At 36.0% G+C, this 21,921-nt stretch overlaps 1 protein-coding gene across 1 annotated transcript; it reads left to right on the top strand.

Annotated features, from left to right (window-relative positions):
* The first annotated feature begins 2,134 nt into the window (after window positions 1-2,134).
* On the top strand, window positions 2,135-21,672 carry LOC131989951 (butyrophilin-like protein 1). Its single transcript, XM_059355334.1, has 6 exons — window positions 2,135-2,289; window positions 12,912-13,250; window positions 17,191-17,404; window positions 18,488-18,552; window positions 18,646-18,765; window positions 20,573-21,672. The coding sequence occupies exons 1-6, from the start codon at window positions 2,241-2,243 to the stop codon at window positions 21,181-21,183; spliced, it is 1,398 nt and encodes a 465-aa protein (XP_059211317.1). The 5' UTR covers window positions 2,135-2,240; the 3' UTR covers window positions 21,184-21,672.
* Window positions 21,673-21,921: the final 249 nt, after the last annotated feature.

Raw genomic sequence — 21,921 nt, forward strand, 5'->3', positions numbered from 1 at the left:
ATGGGTACAAGTCAGGAACAGGCCTACCTTACATATCTCAAGGGTGCTGAGTCCAAAAAAAATGGTTCCCAAGCGAAATTTTGAGTTTTTGACCTTCTAATTTGTATCAAATGGCCAATATATATATATATATATATATATATATATATGCAAAATACCAACTGGAACATTTAAAAGGGATATTGATTGAATATTTATGTTGGCCTTAAAAAATAACACAAATAATGCTTAATTTAACCTTAAAAGTTGGTATTTTGCATATATATATATATATATATATATGCAAAATATATATAGATATGCAAAATACATATATATATATATATATACACACATAAAAAAAGACAGTGAGCCTCCACTATATCCTTGCTCTGACTCTAGACTATAGATCTAGAAACTTAATTTCCTCATCTTTGATTGGCTACTTACAAAAAAACTAGGGGACAATGGTCCAACGACCAATGGCGGCCATTTTGATTTGCAAATGAGAAGGTTAAAAACCAAAAATTTCGCTTGGGAACCATTTTTTTGGGATTCAGCACCCTTGGAATAAGTAAAGTAGGCCGGTTCCCGACTTGTACCCATAAATGCTCCTCACTTTCACTTTTTGGACAATTCCGTCTAGACCAGCGGTTCCCAAACTTTTTTAGCCGTGCACCCCCTTCTATTTCCCAACCATGTTGACGCACCCCCAGTCCCCCACACCTTCAAAAAAAACTAAATGCAATAAGCTTTTTTAAAGCCATATTAAAGGCAGCATGTTTAATCATGCTCAAATGAGAACACACATATAATAAAATAATCACCATCACAACAATGCGGTCTCGCATTTGAATTAATCTATAACACAGTTTCAATATAATGCAACAAAGTTATGCACAAGCTTACAAGAGCAAAGAGCACATAAGTTGGGAAAATGTTATAATATTTTGAGCCGCGTTGAACAAAAATTGCAGCAAGTTTAAATGAGCGTGGAGCTAAACAACTCGTCATCATAACACAGGTTGGAAAAATGGAAGAAGATAACTTCTTCTACGCTTCATTTTAAGATGAAGTGCATTTTGAATAGCCTGCATTTATTTATTAATAATATTAGTTTTTGATTTTACATTTTACAAAGGAAATGTTTATTTACACTTCTTTATTGTGTGGGGGAAAAAAATGTAATTGTGTAATTATCAGACCGCCATTACATTTTTCATCTCGCGCACCCCCTAGAGGTAGCCCGTGCACCCCCAGGGGTCCACGCACCACACTTTGGGAATCCCTGGTCTAGACTATTAAGGGTTAACCCTTTGATGCACAACATATTGACGCCCCTTCTAATGCACAACATGGTCTAAAATGACCCTCATTCATTCCTCATGTTATTTAATGCTGCTGTGTGTTTCTGTGCTCTATCTTTTGTTATCAACTTATTTTATGATTGAATATTCCAAGTATTCTTTAAATATCTTGTTTTTGATAACAACAGATCATTATTTCCATTTTGCCTTTAATACTTTATGAAGAAAAAACGTTTTTGTATTATTACATAGCTAACTTCATGGCTAAGTAGCTTTCTAAGCTAACTAAGCTAACTACTTAACCAAGAAGTTAGCTAAGTTGTTAGCTTAGCAAGCTACTTAGCTAAATACTTAGCCAAGAAGTTAGCTAAGTTGTTAGCTTAGCAAGCTACTTAGCTAAATACTTAGCCAAGAAGTTAGCTAAGTTGTTAGCTTAGCAAGCTACTTAGCCAAGAAGTTAGCTAAGTAGTTAGCTTAGCAAGCTACTTAGCTAAAAAAAATGGATATGGGTCAATTTTCACCCATGTTGTGCATTAGAAGAGTAGTGACACAAAAAGGGATTTTATTAAAAAAATAATAAAGGGAAACATAAAATTAGGATGGATGATGATCAAAAACAAACTAATTGAGGAAAACCTGGAATACTGAATGATGAAAATAATTTATTGTAAAGATATAGAATATAAAAACGAAGTCGGGTCACTTTAGACCATGCTGTTGTGCATCAAAGGGTTAAGGCACTTCCTGGTTTGCCTCCTTGCTCAGACACGCGGATTGCCGCCTGCCTTGAACGTCTCACGCGCTGACTTGTCCAGCCCCCGGGGAGAGTTCACCCTCTGAATGAGTCCTGCTCAGCGACACGCTGCTCCACTGACCCAGGAGGATTAACTCTCAGCAACTTTTCCCTCTTTTCTCTGCTGCGGACAGTTAAAACCAATCCTTGGTGTTTTGGTGATGAATCAAAGTCTCTTCCTGCTCGCCGCTCTGCTGTCGAGTTGTTCAGGTGAGTCTTATCCTCCTTTTTAAATGTGTAAAACACTTTAAAAGCAAGGCTTTTACTTCTAACCGTGTGGTGTCAAATAAATCTGTGTACTCGTGGAAATGCGTGGAAAACAAGCTGTTTAAAACCTTCCAGCTGTCTGTGAAATGGAATGTCGTGTTGTTGTGAAATGACAAAGTTTTTGCAAACAGTCCGTCAAACTGCTTCCGGAATTCTGATTAAAGGGTAAAAACAAACACAAGGCACTTGTTTGACTTGTTGCGTCACAGCAGCATTTATTTCTGATATCACAGTCATTTAAACTGATAAAAAACAGAAGCCGCACGTGTTTTTGAAGGAACTATGCAGCAAGGTTATGATAGTTTTGGATTTTTCATTAGTTTTAGTTTTAATTATGCAGTGTTGTGGGAAGTATTCAGATCCTTTACTGCAGTAAAAGTACTAATACCACACTGTGAAATTACTCCACTACAAGTAAAAGTCCTGCATTCAAAACGTACTGAAGTAAAAGTACAAAAGTATCAGCATCAAAATGTACTTAAAGTATCAAAAGTAAAAGTACTCGTTATGCAGAATGGACCCACTCAGAGTGTTTTATATATTCTAAATATATTATTAGATTATTTGTAATGTGCCTTTTATGTAACCAGTGTTTTAATTTAGTAAAGACAGGACTCATTGTATCTTCTTAAAATACTGTTATGAGGTTTAATTAAAAATATGTCTAATCACTTTAAATTGATCTTATATTTTATGTTATATCTCAACCTGTAAAGTAACTAAAGCTGTCAACTAAATTAAGTGGAGTAAAAAGTACAATATTTACCTCAAAATGTAGTGGAGTAGAAGTATAAAGTTACATAAAATAAAAATACTCAAGTAAAGTACAAATACCTCAAAATTGTACTTAAGTACAGTACCTGAGTAAATGTACTTAGTTACATTCCACCACTGTAATTATGTTGTGAATTTTTGTTTTCAAATGCAGTTAGTTTTAATTAGTTAGTTTAGAGTGAGTTTGCTAGTTTTAGTTTAGTTTTTTTTTCTTGAAAATGCTTAGTTTTAGTTTTTATTAGTGTTAGTTTTTAGTTTTTTTGTAATGGGCTATGTGTTGGTGCCAGATTCAAACAGGTCGTTATAAATTGTGCCTTTATTTCCTTTGGTTTATCATCTCAGCCCCAATAAGGTTATTATATAACAGTGGCGGTTCTAGACCAGTTTTACTGTGGGGGCCAAGCAGGGGCCAGTGTAAAGATGATATTTAAGTATTCAAACCCTTTATTTTAGCTTATTTAAAAATCTCATTTAAATTTACTTGGAAGATATAAATACATTGATTGAAGCAATGAGACTTACCAACAATAATAACTATTTGTTCGATAATGACATTTCTAATTTTTTCTTCACAATTTATAAATATATACACTACTGGTCAAAAGTTTTAGAACACACCAACTTTTCCAGAATTTAATTGAAAATGATGCAGTTTAATGTCTCAGTGTACTCTGAAATTAATGCACATTTGCAACATTTAAAATTCTTTATTGAGCATGATAGTGTTTTGAAAGTAAAAAAGAGATTCAATACCACATTTTATGTTGGACTAAAGGACTAAAAAAAGACACAAAATGACCAAAAAAGACACCAAAAGACACAAAATGACTAAAAGACACAAAATGACTAAAAAAAGTCACAAAATGACCAAAAAAGACACAAAATGACAAAAAAAAAGACACAAAATGACTTCCAAAGACATGAAAAGAATTCAAAAATGGACAAAATAGCCCAAGACTCCATAGAGTTAAGTTGTTAACCCATTTCTTGTTCCCTGAAAAAGGCCTACTTGTATAATTCTGAAATGTACATTATTTTCCAGTTTTGGTTAAGCTTACCTTTTTTTATTTACCTCTGGCAGTTCACCACTTACCTTTGGACCCTTTCAAGCTGTTCATTTGACCTTAACTGCTTGAATTTCAATAAAAAACTGGAAAAATTGGGGTGTTCTAAAACTTTTGACCGGTAGTGTACATAAACAAGCTTTTATTGCACAATTCCACTATTATACAATATACACTTTCTGGGTTCCTTTTGTGTACAATGAGATATTGCTTGAACAAACGTTAACAAAAATGTTTTTTTTTCAATTCCAGTTTTCGTTATTTCGTTAGTTTTCGTAAACTATAATAACCTTGCTATGCAGCAGCATCGTGCAGTTTGTTGCTGTTGTATATTTTTTAGAGTATTTGTGCACATGGGGTCCCTCAACAGTCTGAGAGCTGCATAAATCGGGTTTCACTGAGCCCAATTTTCTTCACATGTGATGATTTTAGTCAAACTGCTTCCATTATTTTGAAGGTGATTTAAAAGCCCAAACTCTAAAACAAACATTAAGCACTTGTTGGATTGAGTTTGCGTCACAGCAGCATTTATGACTGATATCACAATCATTCAAATATGATTAAGCTGATAAAGAAAAAGCTGCACGTGTTAGAGAAATGCTCTGATTTACATTTTCAAAACCATGCAGCAGACACAACATTTTCCTTTTGCAGTATAAAAGTGTTTGTGTCTTTTGCATATTATATTTGAGTATTTGTGCACACTGGGGTCCCTAAACAGTCTGAGCTGCATAAATCGGGTCTGACTGGAGAGCTGAGACTCTTGTGGATTCAATGAGCCCATTTTCTTCAATTTTCATGAGATACAGTTTGCCTTTATAGATTTTGGCGTATTTTCAGTTTTTATGAATGTTTTCTGCGTTTAAAATGGCTGAATAGATATGCCCAACATATTTCAACATTTATATTATGGTATTTAGAGTGCTCACAATGAAATGAAATAATGTGAAACCCAAATAGTCATTGAAAAACCCAAATAAACTGACCAATCTCACTACCTAAAAGAACGTGCGTCCTTTTGGACTCAAACTTGACTCATGGTGGCACTGACTCTTGTGTTGTTTCTTCACTTCATCTCTGTTTGTGTTGTATTAACTCTCAAATGTCGGTTTGGATAAAAGCATCTGCTAAATGACATTGTAGAACTAGAAAATTTCCTCTGGGGAAATTTTGAAAGGGCTACGGGGGCTACTGCCGGTGTGTGTACACTATGATGAGATTCTTCAGAGATTTCAAACTATGCCCTTTAACCTCAAAATGTGTGTGTGTGTGTGTGTGTGTATCTGTAACCACATCAAAGATCAAAGGCAATCAGATCAAAGCAATCAACAGAAATAACTGACACCTGCTAATGTCCCGGAACATTGACAGGTGGAATTTCTGGCCTCGAACAGAAAGCATTTTTGGCAAAACCATAATACCTATCATTGATCCGACTCCACTTTGAGCGTCCTGAGTTCTTCCTGAACGTCTACATATGATTTTTTTTTAAGAAAAATTAAAAAATAGCTTTGTTAGAGCGATCTAAAAAAACTGTTCCATCTTCCTTTTTTCCGAAATCTTCCTGCGTTTTTAATATGGGAGCCAATGAGGCTGTTGGTGGTGTTGGTGGATCATCTGTGCGTCCTACGCCCAAACTATAACTCTGACAGCTTTACCAGAGGATTGTGAGTGAGAAGACTAATTTTCCTACGTTTCTATGTATAAATTATTTCTGTAGAGTAGAATTTGCGGCCTGAGCGCAGTTTTCAAATGTATTTTTTGACAATTTTTTCTCTCCCTCTACACTCTGGTGATGATGTCACACACTGTGGCTCGAACATTCCGTGCAATACACACCCATTATAATCTCAGAATTTCCACATGTCTGAGGATTGTTGTTAGACTGTTGTATCGATGCCTGGAGCGGATAAACTCTGTGGTTGGTTTTTTTAAACAGTGACAAACCAAAGCATCATTTAAATTAATCCTGCAACTATGAAATTCTTTCAACAGGCTACTAGTTGGTACCAAACTTATCCGGATATCACGTCGGGAAGTTGTCTAAATAAAGCTGCAAAGCTCAGCTATTTTTTTGATGTTTCATGGTGATTCTCAAAGCGGCCATGTGACCTCTGATGTCATGCTTCCTCAATGAAAAATAGTCTTTCTGGGTTCCCACAAGTCTCCTATTTACATACATGCAGTTTAAGGCAAAAACCACATAGTTTTTCTCATGTTGCACAAATCTGCTATTTCTGCTGACTCTATGTGAATACCTGCATAATAAGATACATGATGATTGATGAGATTAAAAAAATAAGAAGCACAAGTCAAACATTGCGTAGTTAAAAAGTAAGGGCAGTAGAGTAGAGCAGATAAGTGTTAAAGTTAAGAGTACGCTGCAGTAAACAATAGTGTTTTTAGTCCTGATTTAAAGGAGCTGACCTCAGATCTACAGGTAGTTTGTTCCACAGGTGAGGAGCAGAATAACTGAAAGCTGCCTTATTGAACATTTTTATTCATTCTCCGTATGAATAAAATTACCCAATCAGCACCAAATGTATGTAACAATAGTTAATCTAAGAACAAACATATTTAACTGCTCAAAATATGTATTGGTCCATCTCAAACTATTTTTTTGTTTTTGTTTTACAAGACTTTTAAGTGAGAAATGATTGCATTTTTTTCAGTCCTGTTACCAGAACTCATGTGTCATTTAAAAGGCATTGATAAAAGCATTTCAACTAATTTTAATTATTTTTTTTACTAATCCTTTGTTTTCCCCTCAATTAATTGTTTATTTTGGAGAATAGGTTTGCTACACATTCAAATAATTGATTTTTATGACAAAAAAATGACTATACACACAGACAAGTTGTACTTTTTAGAGAAACGCAATAACATAACAAATGGTGTCGACCCAAAAATTGTTGCAACATCTTATGGGACAAAGTTCAACATGGAAATGGACTCAAAAGATCATAATTTTCAGAGATTTTTGACCAGAATAACTTGACACACAGTGCGGAGGCTTAAACATCCACTGCAAACAACCACCAATTCTGTATAAAAGGTGGCAGAATAATAATGTTGAGTGCAGCAGTGATTTTCATTCCACGCTGCATTTGTCTGACTCCTGTCGTGGCAATTTTGACAACTGCACTAAGTTAATGGGTGAGCTGGTCCAACACAAAGCACTCAATACTCTGTTTAGCAAGTTTTATTAGCACATTCGTATTCCATACACCGCACAATCCCGAATGGCTCTTTTACAATACAACAAAGTTCCATACACCGCTCGACTTACATCTGTTGTATTTCCCAGCATTGATTCTTCAGCAAGACTCAGTGTCTGATCTAAATGTTCGCCTCAATCATGGTGTTATGATTGAGGGGAACATGTAGAGTTAAGTTCACAGTTCAAGTTCCCACAAGGCCTAGCGTATTGAATATCAAGTAGGTCGCCGCCTACTTCATGTCCCACCATGCAGGATACACCAAATTCCCTTCACACTCCCTTGGATGAAACTTTTTATGCTGCCAAATCAAACCGGTTGGTTCTGTTGCAGCTGTTTCTACCTGTGAGGGATAACTCTTCTGTTGTGCCTTTTAAAAGGAATAATAACTTTGCTTTAAAACATTGTTTCATTTCCTTTCGTTTCTGTTTATTTCGGTCAATACATGTAATTAAAACAGAAGTAACAAATCAGAAAAAAAACATTGATCAAAGTAAACAATAAGTAAACAGAGAAATGAATTTGATTATAGACATTTGGACCGTAAAGGCTGAAACATAGCTCATTACGCCTACCCTGTTACAACTCAAGTTAAGTTAAAAATTAGAAATGTACAATCTGTTATTTATTTATGAAAGAAATAAGCAGTCACAAAAGAGAGAAAAGAAAGAAGCTGCTTGATTTTTCTTTTTCTTCATATAAATATAAGCTGCATAAAATGAATTTTATAATTCATATATTCATATAATAAAATAAAGATAAAAGACAATCAAACATGCAGAACACAACAAAACAAAAATAGTAGCCGCATAGTACGTGTCACCACTCATTACTCTAATTTATATAAATGAATCATCCTATTTTTAAGTACTTTTTTGAATAAGTAATTGGTATTGCATGTTTTTAAGTCTTTCTCCAATTTGTTCATAAATGAACAGCTGTTACCATGGTGCATGGTGATTTGGTGTTGGTTCTGGTTTTCTGAGATTATAATGGCTTTGTCTTAGATTGAACATTTTCTGAATACAGTCAGGCAGCATGTTGTTCATTTTGAACATAAACTGTGCTGTTTTGAAATCCACCAGTTCTTTGAATTTGAGTTCATTTAAATGAATAAAAAATTGATTGGTTGGATGCTTATAATCGACTTCGCATTGCTTTTTTTTAAGTAGAAAAATTGGTTTGGTGATGGACTTAAATGTGTGTCCCCACACTTCTATGCAATAGGTTATATATGGTTTTTATTAGGGATGGATATAAAATTTTTAATGAGTTTGTTACCAAAAAGCTGCAAAAAAACATTAAGACCCAGCTTCAAATGTAAAATATTTGCTGAAATTGTTTGAGTAAATAACTATAAATACATATACACTCATGGAAAAAATTATTAGACCACATTTGTTTTCTTCAATGTATTGTTCATTTTAATGCCTGGTACAACTAAAGGTACATTTGTTTGGACAAATATAATGATAACAACAAAAATAGCTGATAAGAGTTTAATTTGAGTGCTGATATTTAGTCATTTTCCATGGCAAAATGGCAATTTTTGCGATAACGATTATTCTTCATGATATTACGAAATACTTAAAAAGATATAGAAAATATGATTTTTTTTTAGTCTGTATAAATAAATAAAAATCTAAAACATAATGTGAAGTGCAAATTTCAACAGTTGCCAAATATAAAAAAAATTTACTCTTGACTCTTGAGTATGAGCAAATAATAAAAATAACCATTTAGGGGTTCCGGGGGCATATTTTAATGACATTTTGTAAAGGAGAATAAAGATTCTTGTATGTTTTATTTCAGGCATCTTATTTTGTCTTCTTGTAAGTTCTGTGGTGGATAGGGATGGGTACCGAATTCGGTACTTTTATAGGTACCGACCGAATTCCGTCGGTACTACCGAGTACCGATTCATGTAAAATCAAACGGTACCATGTTTCGGTACCTAAACGGCGTTACCTTTAAACTGATCATTGATTTCAACCTGTTTTCATTTGACGTCTTTGATTCACAAGCGTGCTGACGATCGCACTATTTTTAATTTTGTCTCGTCTGGTCCTGTCTGCTCACCGCGGCCACTAGCTGCTGCCCTCTTCCACCGCGGTGCAGAGACGAACAGCCGGCTCTCGGCCTGCTAGCCGCCAGCTGCTATCTCTCCAATGTCTCTACCCGGGCTTGGCCTTCGTCTGCCTCCAGATTGGACCTTCCTTACTCCGTTTGCTCTCTCCATTCTTCTGTAGACCAGTCATTAGCAGCTAGCAGCTAGCTGCTGCATCTCTGGTCCTCCGCTAATACTCCGCTCTTCAACTCAGGAATATTACCTGCCAATTTACTCCAAACTGCCTCGCTGAAATTAAATCCCTCGGACTCCTGCGTCATCCTCGATATGTGCACAGAGCAGCCCGACTCAACTTTGTTTATTCCAACCATGCCACGCCCACAATACTGTCTGACCGGTGCTGCGCCGCACAGCTACGCCGTCATCACAACAAATCACACGTGCACTTGCAACCTTTTTTTTTTTTCTCCGTGCACCTGAGAGCTCCTCTGCATTCTTTGATAACACTGCAACCTTCATGTTACAAAATGCACGTTCACTCAACAATAAAGCACTGCTCATCCTGGATTTTATATTGTTTTGATATGTTTTTAAAGTTTATATTTTGAGAAATAAATATGTTACGCAAAAGTACCGAAAATTGGTACCGTTGAGTACCGGTACCGATTCCCAGGTACCGGCTATCGGTACCGTATCGGTTCAAATGTGAAAGGTACCCATCCCTAGTGGTGGATTCTGTTAACACACCGTGCTCTTATTTTGAAAGCTGCATGTGTTTAGCAACAGAGAGTAAGTAGATTTTTGTGATTAAAACAACTTTAATTGTTAGCCTTACACCACTACATCAAGAAGTAGGAATGTTGCCAATATCATGATTTTTTTTTAACCATAAAAAAAAAATACCGATATTATTGTGAACGATAGGATATGGCACACCCCTACAGTATACATTTATGAATGTGAGTGGAAACTTTTATGGCCTGATTGTGGTTTAAAACATGAGGAACTAACTGTTGGCTGCTGTTCAGATGTTGCACAAGTTTCAGGGTTCCGGTCGGACGAGATTTCTCTCTCGTTCCAAATTAACCGTTCATGGAAAAAAAAAAAAAGCCTTCTGTTGTTTTCAGGACTCTGAGCGTTCTCCTGTTTATGACTCGTACATTGGCCGAGGGAGCAGCTGAGTCACTGTGTGTGGTTTCTGTAGTTCTTTCTCTCCAGCTGGAGCTGCAGACTGGTTTACCGAGGACGCTGCCAGGGTTAAACTCATCCCTCAAACGGTTAAACTCACTCCTGTCAGTCAGGTTCAGGGCTGGAAAAGTCCAACTGCGTGGGTGGAGGTGTGTTGCACAGTAGAGCTGCATTATCTCTGATGATCTCTTAAAGTCTCTTCCTAAAACAATTTGTACCTGAACTTCAACTTTCCTTGAACTGTCTTTGAACTGCACATGTGATGTCATTTTCTAACATTACTTGTATCTGTTGCTTTATGTCTGTCTTTAACTTGTCTTTATAAAGCACTTTTATAACATGCATTTTGAAAAGATCTCTAGAAATAAAGATTAATATTATTATTATTATATCAGTTAATTCAAAGTCATGGATGATGTTTTAACCCGCCGAACCCAAACTCTCTGAATCTATGTTTTGTTTAAAAAAATCGGCAAGAAAGAAACTGTAAAAAGAGGAATTATCGTCTAAGTTTGAACTTTCAGCTGGTTCTTGAATGGAACAGAGGCTAGGGATCGGGGTATGTAATGTATGTATGTTATGTATGTCAATTACTTCCTAGGCAGTGCATAAAATGAAGCTAATCTTTATTTTTATTTTTTTTTACTTGCCCACTATTGAGTAGCGCTGCTGTAGGTTAATCCCTCAGGAAGCAGGAGAAGAAGAGAGAAAACAAAAGAAAATAAAAGAGAAAATGGAGAGAAGTCTTCAATAATTAGATTCAACTGGGCAACTTCTAATTGTCAAATCTTGTTCAGGAAAAGTTGTTTCCATTTCCGGTCTGGAGCATTAACTATTTTTATAAAAAGACCAAAAAAAAAGAGTGAGCGTAAAAAAAGGTATGGACATTTTTGAAAGTTTTATTTCAAATTGTGGTGTTCCCATCAAGCTTTTCTCATGAGAATCTTCAAAATGTGCAGAGAAATTTGCTGGTGGGAACTGGATTATGGTCACAGTTTGGGAAACATAAATCTCCACTAGTGACAAACTTTGCACAGATACAAGGCGGTACAGTACAGTTCACATATTTTAGGGGACATAAACAAAAGAGAAACATTTTTGAGTGGAGGGGCATCAAAAAGATTTCATATACACTACTGGTCAAAAGTTTTAGAACACACCAACTTTTCCAGAATTTAATTGAAAATGATGCAGTTTAATGTCTCAGTGTACTCTGAAATTAATGCACATTTGCAACATTTAAAATTCTTTATTGAGCATGATAGTGTTTTGAAAGTAAAAAAAAAGATTCAAAATCACATTTTATGTTGGACTAAAGGACTAAAAAAAGACACAAAATGACCAAAAAAAGACACAAAATGACCAAAAAGACACCAAAAGACAAAATGACTAAAAAAAGACACAAAATGACAAAAAAAAGACACAAAAATTACTAAAAAAAGACACAAAATGACCAAAAAAAGACACGAAATGACTAAAAAAAGACACAAAATGACAAAAAAAAGACACAAAAATTACTAAAAAAAGACACAAAATGACCAAAAAAAGACACGAAATGACTAAAAAAAGACACAAAATGACTATAAAAAGACACAAAATGACAAAAAAAAGACAAAATGACAATAAAAGACACAAAATGACTAAAAAAAAAGACAAAATGACCAAAAAAAGACACAAAATGACTAAAAAAAGACACAAAATGACCCAAAAAAAGACACAAAATGCCAAAAAAAGACACCAAAAGACCCAAAATGACTAAAAAGAGACACAAAATGACAAATAAGACACAGAATGCCCAAAAAAAAGACACAAAATGACAAAGACACAAAATGACCAAAAAAAGACACAAAATGACTTACAAAGACATGAAAAGAATTCAAAAATGGACAAAATAGCCCAAGACTCCATAGAGTTAAGTTGTTAACCCATTTCTTGTTCCCTGAAAAAGGCCTACTTGTATAATTCTGAAATGTACATTATTTTCCAGTTTTGGTTAAGCTTACCTTTTTTTATTTACCTCTGGCAGTTCACCACTTACCTTTGGACCCTTTCAAGCTGTTCATTTGACTTGAACTGCTTGAATTTCAATAAAAAACTGGAAAAATTGGGGTGTTCTAAAACTTTTGACCGGTAGTGTAAATGTTTCACTTTTCTACTTTGAAACTCAATTTTGAAGCCCAAAAACTGATTTATTTGTGATAGTCCTCAGTGTGTAGACTCTGTCCTGAGAGGATTTGTGTCTGTGTTTCTCAGGAGAATCGGTGCAGACGGTCCTGGCCTTCGCCGGCGGTGATGTCATCCTGCCCTGCAGCGTCATCATCCCAGACGGCGCCGACTTCCCGACGGTGGAGTGGTCCAAAGAGAAGCTGCAGCCCCACGACGTGGTGCTGCTGTACCGGGACGGCTGCGAGATCCCGGAGATGAAGAACCCGGCGTTCCGGTACCGGACCAGCCTGCTCACCAGGGAGCTGAACAACGGGAACGTCTCGCTGAGGATCTCCAGCGTGCAGCTGGCGGACGCCGGGACGTACCGATGCATGAGGCTGTGGAGGAACCGCGTCCGGGACGTCTCCACGGTGGAGCTCCGCGTCGGTACGTCCACTCACACTTCATCCATGCACACTACACTGTAAAAAATGTTTGTAGAAATGACAGTAAAACACTGTCAAATTATATCAGAAATAGGGCGTGAAATTAAAAATGTAATATCACCGTAGTAGACACTTTTAATTACCGTAAATCAAAGAACAGCACAAATTTTTTACTTTTTTCTGTCATAAACTTTAGAAAACACAGTTTTGCTGTAAAAAATATTAGATTTTTCATTTAAAATGAATGGAGAAATACCATAACGTCACAAGGACATAACTACCCTAAAAATAATAGCAGACCAAAGGACCTAACAAAGGACCTAAAATGACCAAAAGAGTCACAAAACGACCAAAAAAAAGACAGAAAACGACCAAAAGAGACACAAAACCATCAAAAAAGACAGAAAACGACCAAAAGAGAGACAAAACCATCAAAAAAGACAAAAAATGACCAAAAGAGACACAAAACTATCTAAAAAGACACAAAATGACCAAAAAAGAAGACACAAAACGACCAAAAGAGACATGAAATTATCAAAAAAAGACACAAAATGACCAAAAAAATACGTAAAATTATCAAATGAGACACAAAATTACCAAAAAGAGACACAATAGGGATAAAATGGCAAGTGATTTTTCAGTCTAAATGACAGATTTAGCTGATATTTACATTTAAATTTACAGTAGAAAACCCACTCACTGTAATTTTTACGGTAAAGTTCTGGCAACCACAGCTGCCGGTATTTTACCGTAAATTAAACAGAATATTTTTTACAGTGTAGGGTTGTCACCATACTAAAATGTTCAACTCTATACAGATACTCAGGAAAATATTCAATACTCGATACCATTTTCGATACCACCAGGTTAAAAACAAAGACCCCAAAATTTAACAGAAATATTTTTATTAACAAGAAAAATGCAACATGTGAAAATGAACAGAACCACAGGTTAAATATTTATAATAAAAACAGTTGTGCAAAAAGAAACCGCAACTATGATAACAAGCTTCAGGTCTGAGGAAGTGCAAACAATAAATAAATACAATAAACAATAACAATTAGAACAATATTTTGAGGTTGTATGCTGTGCACAATATTAGGCAAGCTTGATAAAAAAACAACAATAACTTAAGTGTTCATTCCTTGGCTAGATATCGATACTTTTGAAAATGGGTATCGTATCCAGATACAACATTTTAGTATCGATACTTTTTTGAGTATCGATACTTTCTACAACCCTAATGCACACTGAAGCTTTCCCATAAATGTTGTTGTTGTTAGACGACATAGTGGCCCTCATTTATCAAACGAGTGCAGATCTGAGTGTATATTTGGTCTTACGACAGGGTTTACGTGTGATTTATCAAACGATAGTATCTCTCCAATCACAGCGTGAGACTGATCAGCTGTTGATAAATGTGGCGGCTCGAAACAAGCGTCATTTAAATTATAATAGGGCCGGGACTTGATTAAAAAATGTATCTAATTAATGAGAGGCTTTGTAATTAATTAATCGAAATTAATCGCATATAAATATTTGACCTGAGAACAGTGAGAAGTAATTTTTTTCACATGGATTTTTAGTAAACCATTGAATAATGACTGAATACATAAGCTTAAGCAACAAAAATATTGTTAATCTATTTTTTTAAGTCAAACAGACCAGTGTAGTGTAATGTTTTTAACAGGATCTGGTTAGTGCAAACACTTTATTTTAAATGACACATGTAGAATAAAGAGATTCTGACACAAATATCAATATTTAAGCTTTTTTGTTGGTCACATTTTAGAACAAACTTTCGTAATGGATGATCCGTTCAAGGACCATTGGAAAGTTCAAACTCTGACCACAATGCCTGTTTTTACAGTTTCTTTAAACAATAAACTGTTTATTTTTAGTGAGTTTTAAAAGAAAACATACATTTCAGCACCTTATCTTTCGACACGTTTTAAATGAGACAAGTAGATTTTGACAGAAAAATCACAATATGAAGCTTCGTTTTGATCACTTTTTCTAACCGAAACTTTAATAATCAATCCATTCAAAGACCGTTCAAACTCTGACGATGAATGCTGTTTTTACAGTTTTTTTTCTACAATAAACTGTTAATTTATTTATTATTTAAACTTTTCAGCTATTTACTGTTGGACACGTCTTAAATGACACACGTAGAATAAAGTGATTCTGACAGAAATATCAACATTTTAAGCTTCGTTTTGGTCACTTTTCCTAACATTTGTAACCAATGATGTGTTCAATGACCGTCGGAAAGATCAAACCCTGAGGATAAAGCCTGTTTTTACAGTTTTTTTTCTATGATAAACTGTGTTTTTATGGCGTTTCTTCAAAGCAAACATGCTTTTCTGACGAGGTTCAGAGGTTAAAAATATAAACTATAGATTATTTCATATTGAAAATAACAAAAATAACAATAAGTAGCAGCCCTACATTATACTGCAGTGGTGAATGTGTCTTTGTGAAAGAAGAGTTTGGCTGTGGATCAGTTATGAGTTATTAATTATATTGACCTTTAAAGATTTAATAACCTGGAAAATCTTTTAGGTATGTTTTTGTGTTTTCTATAATCTTGCTCCTGGAGTTGAATGAGTTTCACCGTGAGGCGTTTCCACCAGGACCGACAGTTTATGAGTTACAGACTGACTTTTCCACCTGCTCGGGCGTGGTGTGTCTGATCACTCATTAACTTCTTGTTTCCATCCACAGAAAGAATGAATCACCACCTTTTATATGTTTTATTGTTCAAAGTTTCCAGACAGATAAAAAGCCTTTAATCCTTGGATGCACAACATATTGACGCCCCGTCTAATGCACAACACGGTCAAAAATGACCCGCATTAATTCCCTTCATGTTATTTAATGCTGCTGTGTGTTTCTGTGCTCTATCTTTTGATATCAACTTATTTAATTATTTAATATTCCAAGTATTCTTTAAATATCTTGTTTTTGATAACAACAGATCATTAATTCCATTTTGCCTCTCATACTTTATGAAGAAAAGTTTTTGTATTATTAAATAGCTAACTTCTTGGCTAAGTAGCTTGCTAAGCTAACTACTTAGCCAAGAAGTTAGCTAAGTAGTTAGCTTAGGAAGCTACTTAGCCAAGAAGTTAGATAAGTAGTTAGCTTAGGAAGCTACTTAGCTAAATACTTAGTCAAGAAGTTAGCTAAGTTGTTAGCTTAGCAAGCTACTTAGCCAAGAAGTTAGATAAGTAGTTAGCTTAGGAAGCTACTTAGCTAACTACTTAGTCAAGAAGTTAGGTAAGTAGTTAGCTAACTACTTAGCCAAGAAGTTAGCTAAGTAGTTAGCTTAGGAAACTACTTAGCTAACTACTTAGCCAAGAAGTTAGCTAAGTAGTTAGCTTAGGAAACTACTTAGCTAACTACTTAGCCAAGAAGTTAGCTAAGTAGTTAGCTTAGGAAGCTACTTAGCTAAATACTTAGTCAAGAAGTTAGCTAAGTTTTTAGCTAAGCAAGCTACTTACCTAAATACTTAGCCAAGAAGTTAGCTAAGTAGTTAGCTTAGCAAGCTACTTAGCCAAGAAGTTAGATAAGTAGTTAGCTTAGCAAGCTACTTAGCTAATTACTTAGCCAAGAAGTTAGCTTAATAGTTAGCTTAGCAATCTACTTAGCTAAAAAATGGATATGGGTCATTTTCATGTTGTGCATTAGAAGAGTAGTGACACAAAAAGGGATTTTATTAAAAAATGAATAAAGGAAAACATGAAACTAGGATGTATGATGATCAAAAACAAACTAATTGAGGAAAACCTGGAATACTGAATGATGAAAATAATTTATTGCAAAGATATAGAACATAAAAACTCATACATATCGGGTCACTTTAGACCATGCTGTTGTGCATCAAAAGGTTAATGAGCCTCATTAATATTTTATTGACTGTGTGTCGTGTTCTCCAGCTGCGCTCTCTGATCCGGAGCTGTCCGTCACGGCGGCGGAGGGCGGGGGCGTGGCGGCGCTGTGCGAGGCGCTCTGCTGGCTGCCGGTGCCGCAGATCGACTTCCTGGACGAGCGCGGGAACGTCGTCCCGGCTGAGCAGCCGAAGAGAGACCAGGACGCCCGCGGCTGCTTCACCGTGAGGAGACGAGCCGCTCTGCTCCACGTCCCCCACAGGTAACCCCTCACACCTGGACAGGTGTTATTAGGAAGCAGAAACAAGAAGAAAACATCAAACATTTATTTTCACCGAAGAACAGACAGATTTGTGGCCATCTGGAGATAATAATAATATTATTAATAATATATTAATATTAATAATAATAATAATTGATTGTGATGATGATATAAGAAATCATGACTGTTTATGTCTTATATTACTTTATGCCTCGTTGAGTACCCTGAAAAGTGCAATATATAAAATGTGTTATTATTATTATTATTATTATTATTATTATTATTATTATTTATTATTACAGTAGGCTAATGAGAACTATGTCTATTTCTTCCAGTGGTCATATCATGTTTGCATCTTGCTAATGGGCATGTATTAGTATTATGCATAGGATTTTTTATTCAGACAAATGTAACATTTGCTGAGTTTGTTGATTTTTTAAAAAACTTTATTGAAGGTTTGGACAAATGAACTCAGCTTCATATGAAAGCCACGGGTATAAGCTCTCAAATACTTTTTGAATTTCATTTCTATCTGCTACAGAGGCTGAAAAATCTATTATTATGTAGGTGTTGAATTTACAGAAAAACTTCAGGTTTTAGGGGGTCATTTGAAAATCACCCAGAGGTTTTACAGGCATTTTTTCCAGGCGCTTTAGGCCTTAATGGGTTAAACTAAAGGTACATTTGTCTGGACAAATCTAATGATGACAACTAAAATAGCTGATAAAAGTTTAATTTAAGGGCTGATATCTAGACATTTTCCATGGTTTTCTTGATAAAGATTTTGGTTATTATCCAGGAAACCATGGAAAATTGGAAAAGTAATACATTAATAATAATAATAATAAAACTCATTTAAGTCCAGTCTAAAAATGGAAAAACACAATCATTTGAAAGATATATAACTAAATAAATCTCTATTACGCCAAACTTAAATGATAAAATATAAGAAAGATACCTTTGTGGCTCAAATAATCTAATATTTCTCTCTACTTATTGCTTCTTGTGCTGAGGAACAATTCAGGATTAATGTTTATTTACATTTATGATTCTATAACCTAAAGTGAAAACTGTCTGTTACAGAATCACCTGCAGAGTTCAACAGACAGAAACCAACCAGACCAGAGAGGCAAAGATTCACATTCCAGGTAAACTGCAGCTTTAAAAACCTGCTCTGACACCGTAACAGCTATGATATATGATATTTCTGCTGTATCAGATGATGATTGTTGTTGTTTCAGTGGGCAGGAGGAAGTCGTGTCTCCTCTTCGTCGCTCTCACAGCCGGAGGAACGTTTCTGCTGCTGGCGGTCCCGCTGGGTGTCTTAGTGTTCCTCGTGGTGAAGAGACGTGGGAAGTCTGGTACGTTTGAGTTTATTTTATTTAAAACAGGGACAATACATATTAATAAACATAAACATGTAAATATGCAAGATTATAGCCAACAGCTAATTTCCATCTTTAGTCCCTTTGGCAGTGTAACGGCTCTGTAGTTAGCTTTGCAAGCTACTTAGCCAAGAAGTTAGCTAAGTAGTTAGCTTAGCAAGCTACTTAGCCAAGAAGTTAGCTAAGTAGTTAGCTTAGCAAGCTACTTAGCCAAGAAGTTAGCTAAGTAGTTAGCTTAGCAAGCTTCTTAGCCAAGAAGTTAGCTAAGTTGTTAGCTAAGCAAGCTACTTACCTAAATGCTTAGCCAAGAAGTTAGCTAAGCAGTTAGCTTAGCAAGCTTCTTAGCCAAGAAGTTAGCTAAGTAGTTAGCTTAGCAAGCTTCTTAGCCAAGAAGTTAGCTAAGTAGTTAGCTTAGCAAGCTACTTAGCCAAGAAGTTAGCTAAGTAGTTAGCTTAGTAAGCTTCTTAGCCAAGCAGTTAGCTAAGTTGTTAGCTAAGCAAGCTACTTACCTAAATGCTTAGCCAAGAAGTTAGCTAAGCAGTTAGCTTTGCAAGCTTCTTAGCCAAGAAGTTAGCTAAGTAGTTAGCTTAGCAAGCTTCTTAGCCAAGAAGTTAGCTAAGTAGTTAGCTTAGCAAGCTACTTAGCCAAGAAGTTAGCTAAGTAGTTAGCTTAGTAAGCTTCTTAGCCAAGCAGTTAGCTGAGTAGTTAGCTTAGCAAGCTTCTTAGCCAAGAATTTAGCTAAGTTGTTAGCTAAGCAAGCTACTTACCTAAATGCTTAGCCAAGAAGTTAGCTAAGCAGTTAGCTTTGCAAGCTTCTTAGCCAAGAAGTTTGCTAAGTAGTTAGCTTAGCAAGCTACTTAGCCAAGAAGTTAGCTAAGTAGTTAGCTTAGTAAGCTTCTTAGCACAGAGCATACAGCTGAGACTTCAGGTAGAACAACGCAGGGAAAGTGCTGAACACCCAACAAGACATGTTCAGTCAGTGAAAACACATTGGTCCTCATTTATCAAACGAGCGTACGTCAGAAAGTGAGCCTAAAGTGGGCGTACAATAATTTCCACGGAAGGCTCGGCATTCATCAATGTGGACGTGAGCGGAGGGTACGATCAGATCTCAGTCTGCTCTTGTTGTGCCCTTAAACAAGGGTGAGAGATGAATAAGAGAAACCAAAGATGCTCCGTTACTCACTCTTCTGTATTGAATGTTTTTCACATTATTTCAACACAAACACTCACTTTAACCCTAACATTAAGCATGCTTATTCTGTAGCAAAATAACCATCATCCACATATTTCACAATCATCATTGTATTCAACATCAACATTCACTAGCTTAGATGGCGGCGCCGAGGGAGCGTGGCCATGCCGTCTCCAGGAGCTAGCTTGCATGTCGGCTAACATTTACAGGAAAATCTTTTAACAATAACAAGTCCAACATAACACAAAACATAATCTCTTTCATACATTACATTAACACAAGGAGAGCTATTGATAACAGATGTGACAGATTTATGGTGCTTTGTACAGTAATTACCTTAAACAAGGGTGAGAGATGAAAAAAAACAAAAAATAATAAGACGGATATATATTAATAAATAAAGCTCTAATTAAAAAGCCAAACTAATATAATACAAAAAATAAAGGCAATAATAATAATAATAAGATACTCAGTTAAAGCTGGACTGAAAAGCTAAGTCAAAAATTTTCTTTTTGAACATATCACATGTAATAAACTGTTATTGGCTGAATAAATGGTACTAAGTGTGTGTTTCTGTTCTCCCCCCAGCGGAGGGCCAGCAGCTGTCAGTGAGCAGGAGTTCGTCAGAAAGCGGATCTCCTACTGAGGACCGGGTGCTGATGCGGCGCGTCGGGCCCAGCGGGTCGGAGGTCGTCATCGAGATGCTGAAGGTGAAGGTGGACGACCTCCAGACGAAGCTTCAGGAGAAGGACCAGATCATCCAGCAGCTGCAGAGCAACAACACCAACAGAGCCCTCACCGGTCCTGCTGGTGGTGCTGAGGACTGCAGACCAGCAGCCCCACCCAGCGCTCCAGAACCTGCAGACGTTCCCCTGGACCAGAAACCAAGACGCTGCTTTTTACGGCAGAACAGTAACCCGTCTCCTGGACGCCCGACCCCCCCCCTCCACCGTAACCATAGCAGCCCGGCTCTGTTGAACCTCCCGCTGACGGCCGGAGAGAAGAAGCCCGGCCGCCTCAGCCGCTCCATGAGCGACGCTCACCGCCGGCCCGGTCCGACCGCCAGGACTCGGCGCCGACACTCGTCAGCGTTTCCATTCACGGCGCCGGTTACCAACCTCGCCACGCGCCTGGACGCCCTGTCGGAAGAGTCGGAGATGTTGATATCAAACGATGTGTTTGATTCCCCCAAACTCTAGAAAAGTCCAGGTAACTTTTGCAACCTTTCCTAAACTTCAGTAAAGTGTCAAAACTTACCTTAAGTACACTTTACTTAACTCTAGGAACCTTAAGTACACTTTACTTAACTTTAGTAACCTTAAGTACACTTTACTTAACTCTAGGAACCTTAAATGAACTTTACTTAACTTTAGTAACCTTAAGTACACTTTACTTAACTTTAGTAACCTTACGTACACTTTACTTAACTTTAGTAACCTTAAGTACACTTTACTTAACTTTAGTAACCTTAAGTACACTTTACTTAACTTTAGTAACCTTAAATGAACTTTACTAAACTTTTGTTAACTTTATTTACTAAGCTTTTGTTTACTTTACTAAACTTTTGCAACCTTTCCTAAACTTCAGTAAACTTTAGTGTCAAAAGTAACCTTAAGTACACTTTACTTAACTTTAGTAACCTTAAGTACACTTTACTTAACTTTAGTAACCTTAAATGAACTTTACTAAACTTTTGTTAACTTTACTAAACTTTTGTTTATTTTACTAAACTTTTTTTTACTTTACTAAACTTTTGTTAACTTTACTAAACTTTTGTTTACTTTACTAAACTTTTGCTAACTTTACTAAACTTTTTTTTACTTTACTAAACTTTTGTTTACTTTACTAAACTTTTGTTAACTTTACTAAACTTTTTTTTACTTTACTAAACTTTTGTTTACTTTACTAAACTTTTGTTTACTTTACTAAACTTTTGC

The sequence above is a fragment of the Centropristis striata genome, chromosome 17, assembly GCF_030273125.1.
Source record: "Centropristis striata isolate RG_2023a ecotype Rhode Island chromosome 17, C.striata_1.0, whole genome shotgun sequence".
In the NCBI taxonomy this organism is placed as follows: Eukaryota; Metazoa; Chordata; class Actinopteri; order Perciformes; family Serranidae; genus Centropristis; species Centropristis striata.

Bases quoted from the DNA above. Each gene is read 5' to 3' on its own strand.
- LOC131989951 (XM_059355334.1), top strand. From the start codon at position 2,241: ATGAATCAAAGTCTCTTCCTGCTCGCCGCTCTGCTGTCGAGTTGTTCA. The intron at 2,290-12,911 runs GTGAGTCTTATC...TGTGTTTCTCAG, and splicing joins TCTGCTGTCGAGTTGTTCAG to GAGAATCGGTGCAGACGGTC. The intron at 18,553-18,645 runs GTAAACTGCAGC...TTGTTGTTTCAG, and splicing joins GGCAAAGATTCACATTCCAG to TGGGCAGGAGGAAGTCGTGT.